At 38.1% G+C, this 11,267-nt stretch overlaps 1 protein-coding gene across 1 annotated transcript; it reads left to right on the top strand.

The window, feature by feature from the left end:
- Positions 1-568: 568 nt before the first annotated feature.
- LOC149576538 (glycine dehydrogenase (decarboxylating), mitochondrial-like) lies at positions 569-9,967 on the top strand. Its single transcript, XM_089817791.1, has 15 exons — positions 569-1,870; positions 2,827-3,072; positions 3,475-3,552; positions 3,630-3,730; positions 3,821-4,016; positions 4,266-4,391; positions 4,483-4,668; positions 5,019-5,132; positions 6,274-6,426; positions 7,302-7,493; positions 7,573-7,650; positions 8,058-8,183; positions 8,303-8,401; positions 8,900-9,017; positions 9,228-9,967. The coding sequence occupies exons 1-15, from the start codon at positions 659-661 to the stop codon at positions 9,326-9,328; spliced, it is 3,126 nt and encodes a 1,041-aa protein (XP_089673917.1). The 5' UTR covers positions 569-658; the 3' UTR covers positions 9,329-9,967.
- Positions 9,968-11,267: the final 1,300 nt, after the last annotated feature.

The following is an 11,267-nucleotide window of genomic DNA, read 5'->3' on the forward strand; positions in this document are numbered from 1 at the left end:
TCTATTCAACCATCCCCACTTGGTCCATGTTTTCCCTTTGAAGCTCTATAAAAATTGATCTCAACTAAATTGTCTTCTACTTCAATCCAATTTACTCATGATCATAAATTACTAGGAAGATTATCCTTCCTAACCTCATTAATAATAAATTGTTTGTTTGTAATATTGCTATCACGATTTAGTTGAAAAATATTTCCTACCTATCATTGTTTTTTGTTTATTATATTTTAGTTTTTTTAAAAATATTCATCCAAACTAACAATTTTTATAAATAAAATTGATATAATAAAACCTCTTTTGAGAGAAATATTTTAATATAACTTTAAAAAAGCCAATTTTTAACAAATAGCAATATGAAAACTTATTCCACTAGGGTTAGGTGAACTTTTACCCTACATTAAAGCTTTCCCCCTCCATAGGACCACTCGAACTGATCAGAGGTTACGTTAAGTGAGAGGTGACGTTAAGTGGAATCTGACGAGATTCTTGATCCTCTTGTGGGTCCTGCTCAGTTCCCACCAACAACTTCTCCCCCTTTATACGCACAACCAAAACTACTCCTGGAACTGCAGCCAGCCAGCCAGCCAGCCAGCCTGAGAAAATCCCTTTCACCTGGCTGCTGCTGCTGCTGTGTACTCCTCCATTTGGCGTCTCTTCAATGGACCGCGCCAGGCGTATAGCTAATGGTGCTCTGCTAAATCGCATCCTCCACCATTCAAAATCCCACACCCGAAATTACACACATCGTCCTTCGCCTCTGCACAAAATTCTCCCTTTTGATTACACCCACAATCAGATTCTTCCAACAATCAGCTCTTCTTCACCATGGCTAGCCTTCCAATCCGCAGCGCGCTGGATCTCTGCAGAGGCTCTGCGAAGCAGCGACACCTTTGCCCGCCGCCACAACAGCGCAGCGCCGCCAGAGCAGGCCGCCATGGCCAATACCTGTGGATTTCCCAGCTTGGATGCGCTGATTGATGCCACGGTTCCCAAGGGGATTCGAACCGGCGCCCTCAAGCTCTCACACTTTGATGGTGGTCTCACAGAATCCCAACTCATTGCCCACATGAAGTCCCTGGCCGCCATGAACAAGCCCTATAAGTCTTTCATTGGGATGGGCTACTATGGTACCCATGTCCCTGCTGTAATCCTCCGCAATATAACGGAAAATCCCGGCTGGTATACTCAGTATACCCCTTACCAGGCAGAAATCGCTCAGGGTAGACTGGAATCTTTGTTGAATTACCAGACCATGATATCAGATCTTACAGGGCTCCCCATGTCGAATGCTTCTCTTTTGGACGAGGGCACGGCTGCTGCTGAAGCTATGGCGATGTGTAATAATATAACCAGAGGTAAGAAGAAGACTTTTGTCATTGCTAGTAACTGCCATCCTCAGACATTTGATGTGTGCCAAACAAGGGCAGGTGGGTTTGGGTTGAATGTCGTTAAATCTGATCTGAAGGATTTTGATTATAGTTCCAAGGATGTTTGTGGGGTGCTTGTTCAGTACCCTGGTACAGAGGGGGAAGTTATTGATTACTCTGATTTTGTAAAGAATGCTCATGCTAATGGTGTGAAGGTTGTCATGGCCACTGATTTGTTGGCTCTAACAATGCTGAAGCCTCCTGGGGAATTTGGGGTGGATATTGTTGTTGGGTCTGCTCAGAGGTTTGGTGTTCCCATGGGCTATGGGGGGCCTCATGCGGCTTTCTTGGCTACATCACAAGAGTACAAAAGAATGATGCCTGGGAGGATTATTGGTGTCAGTGTGGATTCCCATGGGAAGCCTGCGCTAAGGATGGCAATGCAGACAAGGGAGCAGCACATCAGGCGAGATAAGGCCACTAGCAACATCTGCACGGCACAGGTAATACAGATCTTGTCATTTTTGTTTGTAAATGTCAATCCACATCAAAACATGAAACTACTACTTTTGGGATCAGTACAGATAAAAGTTAAAACTTACCATTCCATTAATAGATCTTTTCATTTACAAGCTCATTTAGTTTTGCTTTAATCAATATTTTTCATTAAGAATTTTGGACATTCAGAACTCTCGCTTTCAGCACTGGATCGGGAGCTTTAGAAATGGAGGACGCCAATGACTATGCTAAAATCCAATAAATACATCAGAATTTCATCATATGCAGCTCCTTTTTTTAAATCTTCCCATGTCTAGGTTGACGTTACAGAGTTTCATATGTTCAAATAATCTAGTTCATCCAGTGGACTTGAGTCGCCTGCAAAATGATGCCCAACACATAACATAACATAACAAAAACATGGGCACCAGGTTCCGGCCATAAGAAGCACTGTATATGTTAACCTATGCACATATAGTTCTGCTTATGCCGTGTTCGACATTTATGCCACGTAAACTTTATATTGTAAGGCATCCCTGCATTTGTTTTACTTTAGTTTCCTGGGTTGTGGTCCTCAACTTAAAGAACAGATAAATTTTATCACAGAAAAATTTCCGCTTTCCAGCTCTTTGTGGCTGCATGATTGCTTAAAATTGGTTGAGATATACAGAGTTGCATCTCCTCTGATATCAGCGCACTTATTGCACTTTAGTTCTCTAGTAGTGAGATCCAATGGAACCCGTGAATTATATAATTGTCGAGATCTTTGTATGTTCTAGCTTCTACAGCTGCATAAGTAAATTGTTTTAGTTTCCTTGATTAAGAGTTGAAAGACAGATTTTTATGTGTTAGTATTATTGTTTCAGTAGCTATTTGTGTTTATCCAACATTTTGAATAGTTCTCGTCCAAAGATTCTCAGGTTACTTGAACTGATTTTAACTATTGAGTCTATGACTCCAGGCATTACTTGCCAATATGTCCGCTATGTATGCAATCTATCATGGTCCAGGAGGATTGAAAAAAATTGCAGAACGTGTACATGGTTTGGCGGGAGCATTTGTCACTGGATTGAAGAAATTGGGTACTGTTAATGTTGAGGATGCTCCATTCTTTGATACTGTGAAGGTCAAATGTTCAGATGCCTTGGCCATTTCAGAGACAGCTCTTAAGAATGAGATCAATCTGCGAGTTGTAGATTCAAATACGGTGAGTATCATGTAGACAGGACCTACTCATATTTGTGATGTTATTTATATCTCAAACCAGAATGCCATTTCCAACCATTTAAAAAACATATGGGTTTCCATTGACCTATATTATTGATACGTGATATTATTTTCATAGATATCTGTGTGTTTTTAAGCATTGACGTTTCGGATCCCACTCTGTGATCCACCATCTCTTGCTTTGTTTCATCTTGATGATGGATTGTGGAGTGTGATCCGAAATGTCGATGCTAAAAAAACACACATAATCAAATCCAGAAATCTATGAAAATAATTATGGTGGTTTGTGCACATTTGATATCTCTGACATAGGAAATGATTATACTTAGAGTTCAATAGATAAGAGTGCCCCAATTTTAAATGCTAATGCTGAATGTTGTAGATCACTGTTTCTTTTGATGAGACAACCACCTTAGAGGATGTGGATAAGCTGCTTGAACTTTTTGCCGGGAGTAAATCTGTAAGTATAATTGCATCCCTTATCTTGCCTTAACTGTAATCATTTTCTTTTTCTGATAACCTTTTTGTATCACCCAGGTGAACTTTACAGCAGAGTCCCTCGCACCAGAGGTTCATACCACCATTCCAGAGCACCTTCTCAGAGATAGTCCTTACCTGACACATCCAATTTTTAACATGTAAAGTCTAAGGTTAAATATATTCATTTGGTAGTGTTTCTTTAATAAACAGGTTTTTATAATTCTGATAAATTTGGCTGATACTTTCAGGTATCATACAGAGCATGAACTGCTACGGTATATTCATAGGTTACAAGCGAAAGATCTCTCCTTGTGCCATAGTATGATACCACTGGGATCCTGTACAATGAAGTTGAATGCAACTGCGGAGATGATGCCCATTACTTGGCCCAACTTTTCTGACATTCATCCATTTGCCCCTCTAAATCAAGCTGCTGGTTATCAGGTTAGAATGATGTTTCCTGATAAGAAATTTAGAAACTTTGCACATTTTTTTTGATAGGTAATGGGCCGAAGCTATTTATTTTTAAAGATTAATTATTATTATGTGTTAAGCTCAAGTAGATTTGAACCCAAAATCTCCTAGATGAGAGACTCACAATTTACTGTTGTGTTGTAGACTCTTGCCTAACTTTGCATGTTGTTAACCCAAATTCTTATTTCAAAATAGCTAAGCTTGCATATGTCAATGCAGGAAATGTTCAATGTCTTGGGACAACTTCTCTGTGAAATCACAGGGTTTGATTCTTTCTCTCTACAACCCAATGCTGGTGCAGCAGGGGAGTATGCCGGATTGATGGTCATCCGTGCTTATCATCAAGTATGTGCTCAAACATCCTGAACCACATGAAACCAAATGCTTAGAGTAGCATTAGTCAGTTTTGAGCTTATTTGGTGTTCAACTGTTACAGGCAAGGGGAGATGGGCATCGAAATGTCTGTATCATTCCTGTCTCAGCTCATGGAACAAATCCTGCAAGTGCTGCAATGTGTGGCATGAAAATTGTTGCTGTTGGAACCGATGCTAAAGGAAATGTCAATATAGAGGAACTGAGGAGGGCTGCAGAGGAAAATAAGGACAACCTTGCAGCACTTATGGTGAGTGCTTACAATACACTTTTTGATATACTGTCATCCATACACTTAAAACCTGCCTTATGTGAAGGCATGAAGTGGACTTACCAAGTGCTTAGCCCTTTATCCTTTAGCTGATTATTTTCTCAAATTAATTGATACACAAGACATAAAATATGCGGAATTTCCTTGGCTATCAACACTAACACTTGTGCATCCTTGTAGCTGATCCATTGAAATATCCACACACTCAAATGTGAATAAGGATGTTATGTTTGTAATATGTTTGATATTGCTGACGATGAACAATACAACTATTCAATTATTGTGGCAGTGTTATAAGTGTTTTGAAGAAGTAATTTGAATCTGTGCAGGTTACCTATCCTTCAACCCATGGTGTGTATGAGGAGGGTATTGATGAGATATGCCAAATCATTCATGACAATGGCGGTCAAGTGTATATGGATGGTGCCAACATGAATGCACAGGTGAATTTTTTATATTTATATTCCCCTTTCTCACTCTAGGTTAAGTTTTGGCATCTGTTCTTATCAATATCTCTTTCCATTTAAATACTCACAGTTTCCTGTGTCCTAAGGTATTCTGAAAGGGAGGTTAAGTAGAATTTATAATGGGATAGATGATCATTTTGGTTTAACATGAATGCATTAATTATTAAGCTTTTGTGTTATCTGTTAGAGTATACAAGCTGTATTTCTAATTTTACGTAGTGAATACAGACATGCACATGTATTCAACTCTTTTGCCTCCCTTTAATTCGCAACATGCAAAGGTGTTCAGAAAGTTAAATTTGTAAGGTTCTATGATAACAAAGAGATGTTTCTTCCAATCTTTTCAATAAGACCTTGAAAAGAGTTCTATTTGTTCCAGTATTTCAGAACCATGTCTGTCAGGGACCAGAGTGCAATGATTTCATGAATGTTCGCGTCATATCAAACTTTAATTAATGGAGTAATTGGAAGTAACACCTTTTACTTTTAGTATCCTTCACTAGGGAAGTGCTTGAAAGTGTTGTTTGGATAAATGTCTTACTAAGATTTGGTAGCACTAGATTGTATAATTCTCTAGTAAGAAAAGAAGTTATTTTCTCATAAATCAAATAAACATTTATCAATCTTCCACTGCCTTCATGAACTGAAAAAAAATGTTAGCACTTAAGGGAATTTGTAAGGGATTTTCAATATAGTTTGTTTCTAGATTTGATTGTGTGTATTTTCAATTGCATAACTAGAACTAACTTCATATTCTAGAACTAACTTCATATTCTGGAGTTACAATTTATGCAAATGTTAAAATTTAAGTCATGAGTATCTAAAGAAACATAATGCCAAAGAAGATTAACCAAACACAATGGAAGATAAACTGAGTTAGGCAGTTAATACTACTTGTGGAGAATGTGAGTATTTAAACAGTTCCAGAAACCGTAAAATGCCATTCAGTATATAATAACAAGAGTTTGATGAGCAAATGCTTGCACCAGAAACTTTGGAATATATTACAATATCATTGATGCTAATACAAAACATGTAATCAATTCGTATTTGTTTTTTGAGTTTTCTACTTGGCAATCTAATGAAGCTAGCCTTGTGAATTTCTTATATGATTCAGGTTGGACTGACAAGCCCGGGTCGAATTGGAGCGGATGTCTGCCATCTCAATCTTCACAAGACATTCTGCATTCCACATGGAGGTGGAGGTCCTGGTATGGGGCCTATAGGAGTAAAGAAGCATTTGGCACCATTTTTACCATCACACCCTGTGGTAAGCCCACTTATGTCTCATCTCTTTTCCCTCTCCTGTTATGGTGTTTGGCATAATGAGTAATTTGATTATCATGACTAAGTGAACTTACTAGCCACTGGTTCAAAAATCCTTTTGCCAAATCAAAATGCAAAAGTCGGGTTAGGCAACCCTCCTAACTAGAAGTATTCTAAGAAATGATCCCAGCATTCTTTTTTTCTATTGAATATTATTTACAAATTTTGTGCTCACTCAAACAACAACATGAGATTCTAGCTTCTTACGAGCAACAAAAATTGGGAGACACTGAGAGTCGCAAGTTAGAAAGCCACAAAAATGTCCCTCCTGAAATTTGAACCAGGCTCTCCACAATAAGAATATATCGTTTCAACCAAGCTAAACCCCTTAGACAATCCCAGCATTCTACTGTTCTATGCATTTTGTATTGGACATTGCCAACTAATAGAGATAAACTCAAAGAAAAAACTTTATTTAGATCGCTTCTGTGGTAACCAGAAATGAAACATTAGGGATCTGTCTATGCTTTGCTCGAGGATTTTTGTATGACATTGTCCTTCAGGCCTAATGCATTTTTTGTTGTGTGTCCTTGAAATTGAATTCAGGGATCTTATTAGTATATGATCTACATTTCAGGTGCCATGTTTTTTATACTTGCTATTTGAATGACTTTTGAATTTCAGAAGGGAAGAGGTAGATTTGGGCAAGTTTTAATGTTACTGAGAGAAATCTATCATGATTAATCCCCTTAAATAAGAAGTTTAGAGTTTCTTGTTTCTTTGAATTGGGAAATTCTCATCAAATTTGCATAAGTTTAAAGCATATGATTATTCGAGTTCGCAGACAAAGAAAAAGCTTTAAGCAATTTGCAATGACAGGTACCAACAAGTGGAATTCCTGCTCCTGAAGGAAATCTACAACCACTTGGTACGATATCAGCTGCACCATGGGGCTCAGCCATGATTCTGCCAATATCATATTCGTACATTGCAATGATGGGTTCACAGGGACTTACTGATGCATCAAAAATTGCCATTCTGAATGCAAACTATATGGCTAAGTGCCTAGAGGTATCATATTCTACACTTTTCTCACCTAATCATTTTTTCTTTAATATCTCCATTCAACTAAGTTTAGTTGTTTCTGCAGGATCACTATCCTGTACTTTTCAGAGGAGAAAATGGAACCTGTGCCCACGAATTCATTATTGATTTAAGGCATTTCAAGGTGCATATTGGTTCTAGTCATCTTACGTTTGAATTATTTCTGTGATTGCTGTGGCTTTAAAAGTAAGATGATTTGGCATAAGGAATTCATTTCCTTCCGCATTCGACAGAATTCTTCTCCGAATTAGTGAAGGGAAGAAAAATATAACAATAGGAACAGGAGTCCTATATGAATGATGTCAAAATTGACAAACAGTGACAAGAGTATCTAAATGTTACATAGGAATGGAACTTTAGGAACTGTATTACTAAAGTTGGTTTAGTGGGAAGGCTGTCTCATAGACTATGTTTAACCTCATGAATGTTAAAAATTCATCTATCTCAAGAAGAGATGACTTTAATAATTTTATATAACCCCCCTACATTCATTTTCTTGCTTGTATCTTGATTGGAGATGTTATTGGACAGATACCTGCTGGAATAGAGCCAGAAGATGTTGCTAAACGACTTATGGACTATGGATTCCATGCACCTACCATGTCATGGCCAGTGCCAGGGACATTAATGATTGAACCAACGGAAAGTGAAAGCAAGGTATGCGTTATCTTTTGTATCTTTGGTTCATAAGAATGCACAGTGGGTGATGGCTGAGGTGCAGTTGCAACGAGCTGAACTATTTTTTTCGATTTTTTTTTTCTTTTCTTGAATTGCAGGCAGAGCTGGACAGGTTTTGTAAAGCGCTCATTTCAATTAGAAAGGAGATTATGGAAATTGAGAACGGGAAAATGGACATAAACAACAATGTTCTAAAAGTAAGGCCAAACAAAACACCAAAATTCGAAGTATCTTGCTAAGTTAAAAACACCAAAATTCAAAGTATCTTGCTAAGTGAGTTTTGTAGCTTCATTGATGCAGAAAGGAACATGTTTTATTTTAAGCTGTACATCTTACATTGCATGGAATTCATTGGTATCCATTAATGAAAAACAAATAATACTTTTATAAAACTTTTGGACATTAATTATCACATTAGGTGTGAACTCTTGGGACTTTTAGAGCACAATTTATGATATATTTTAGAAAGATATGATAGATATCTGTAAATACTAGAAGATATCCAATTCACTGTCACATAAAAACATCTTGGTATAAAACTCTTTAAGAAGTTAACAGAAACATGGAGAGGAAAAATGTATAATTAAATGATCAAAGCTCTAGTGCATAGCGAGGACACATGATTTGATGAAAATGTAAAAAAATAACAAAGGTGTGTATGGAAACTTCTTCTGATCATTTTTGTGGTGGATTAGGGAGCACCTCATCCTGCATCAGCAGTGATGGCAGATGAATGGAAGAAACCCTATTCAAGGGAGCTTGCTGCATTCCCTGCCTCATGGGTTCGTGAATCCAAGTTCTGGCCTTCAACAGGTTGGCAACCCGCATTACCTTTTATTACAATGGACAGCTCTTGTATGGCAGAGGACATTACAACTGCAAACAATTATATCTTACTTATTTGAGCTTGTTGTTTCTGGACTCGATTGTATAAAAGTTTTTCATCAACATTTCGGAACACACTCTGTGATACATCAACTTTCTTGTTCTTATATCTAACTTGTTTTGATTTCTGTTGTTCAGGGCGTGTGGATAATGTGTATGGTGACCGCAATCTCATCTGCACACTTCTTCCAGCAGTCGAGCCAATTGAAGAACACCAATCAGTTGCTGCACAACTGTAAACGGTGATTGTACCGCTTGTATTGAATCCTCAGTCTGAAGGTGGAAGCGTTGTTGATTTCACATTGGATGTCTAGTGCCGTAAGATGGGACTTGCATTCTATCCAGCTATAAGTGGATAAGAAGTCTAGGCTCATCTTAATCTCAGGCTTCTATGTGTCTGAATTGTTTATATATAATCCCTACTCTTGCATTTCTGATATTGTCTTTCAACACAACATAATCCAATAATATTTCTCAGCTGTGCCATAGGTCTGAATAGCTCATTTGATATTTCGAAAAAATAGAAAGATTAGAAGGGCTGGGTCCGATCAATAGAAACAGGGATGTTCATTGATCTCTCGCTTCTCCATTTCTCCAGTTGTCGTTCAGAGCAAGCAACCTCAATCCAAATTAGAGTCTTCATGATTGTCCAAAAATTGGGTAGAATTCTGGAATAGTGTCTATTGGTTTTAATGGGGTCTGAATGATCTAAAGAGACTTAGCAAGCGAATCCAGCAAACGAGTTAAGATTCCGAACATATGACAGTTAGAAGAGTGCTATACACATTGGTCTTGTACTCAATATGAATGTTACGATATACCCATCCTTGAAGTGTTAATTATATGCTCTACTCGGTGCAAGGTCTCTGTGATATGAACACATGCATTGGAGAAAATACTACCCACTGTTGTCTCTTTGAAAACATCCATTTTCTATTTTATTTACATTGCAGGAATATTAGCCGTGCAATGAAACAAATAATCAGGCCGGTTGGCACACCTCTATAAACAAAAAAAAAGGGGATACGGCCGTCATTACAATGCAATAATAGATCTCTTATTATATGCAGATAGTCTCCATAGTTGTAAAGCAATAGGAATGATTATAAATATAAGTATCTGTGCTAATAACATTTTTCATTACAGCTCCATATATCTGCAGAGCATCTAATGTGATAGATATGTGATACAAAAGAAAAGGTTTACACAACTTAGAATCAGTCTAAATGTCAAATGGACATACTATCCAAATCTACGAGACAACACCTTAAGACACCTTTGTAAACATAAATGAGACATTACCAAAATAATACCCTTCAATATTCATTCACCTTTCACACATGCAAGTTAGAAACCTTCACTATTTTTTAAATTATGAATAGTCCTTTTCTATTAATAAATTAATATATTCGTTACAAATTCACAAAAAAGGTGCTGGGGAATACAAGATCATCCAGCGAGAGTTCACACGGCCGTAGTTGGAATCAACAACTATTCATTAAAAAAAATATTAAGCAACCCCTTAGGCCACCAAAGCAGTGCCAGCCAAGGGGGTGGTTCATCTCGATCATTAAAACCCTAGTCATCTTTGGGGTTAGCAGGTGGACTAGGAACAGTCTAGCCATTAACGTCATTAGGAACCTTGTCTTTATCTTTTTCCTCTGCACGTGGTAGAGAGATAGCCAAATTCAGGTGGAAAGGCCATTTGCCAGAAGCAATAGGAGCACCAGGAGGGAGAGCCACGGGACCCAAGGACCAGCTAGAACCATGTCAAGGCAAGGGAGCTGAGTGGTGACGTTGCCAACCACCATTGCCACCACTAGGAGAGTGGTGGTGGGGAGTTTGTGCGTGTGGCATGTGCGAGCAACGAGTAGAGGAGTTGTGCCCCCGGCGACAACCCCTTGGCGGAGTATGGTCAACCGAGGCATCGAGAGGCACTCTGGCGACTGTACAAGGCCCGTTACCCCAATGATTAAGTAACTCTAGAAGGTGGGCCACCTCTAGAGCCACTTTGTTAGCTTGGACTTGAATTTGCATCATGATATTATTACAAATGTATGCTTTAGTGTACATAGTAACATTGATATCAAAAAAGTTGTGAGTGAAAAGAACACCATTCTTATCCTTCCATAAAGTAAACAAAATCTCCATCCTAAAGGTATGCTAGATCTAGGAAAA

Source organism: Cupressus sempervirens, chromosome 1, assembly GCF_028749045.1.
Source record: "Cupressus sempervirens isolate cs-2001-9-10 chromosome 1, ASM2874904v1, whole genome shotgun sequence".
Classification (NCBI taxonomy): domain Eukaryota; kingdom Viridiplantae; phylum Streptophyta; class Pinopsida; order Cupressales; family Cupressaceae; genus Cupressus; species Cupressus sempervirens.

Excerpts from the sequence above, each read along its gene's own strand:
- LOC149576538 (XM_089817791.1), top strand. The coding sequence starts at position 659 with ATGGACCGCGCCAGGCGTATAGCTAATGGTGCTCTGCTAAATCGCATC. Across the intron at positions 4,017-4,265 it reads ATCAAGCTGCTGGTTATCAG|GAAATGTTCAATGTCTTGGG; the intron begins GTTAGAATGATG and ends ATGTCAATGCAG. Across the intron at positions 7,651-8,057 it reads TTGATTTAAGGCATTTCAAG|ATACCTGCTGGAATAGAGCC; the intron begins GTGCATATTGGT and ends GTTATTGGACAG.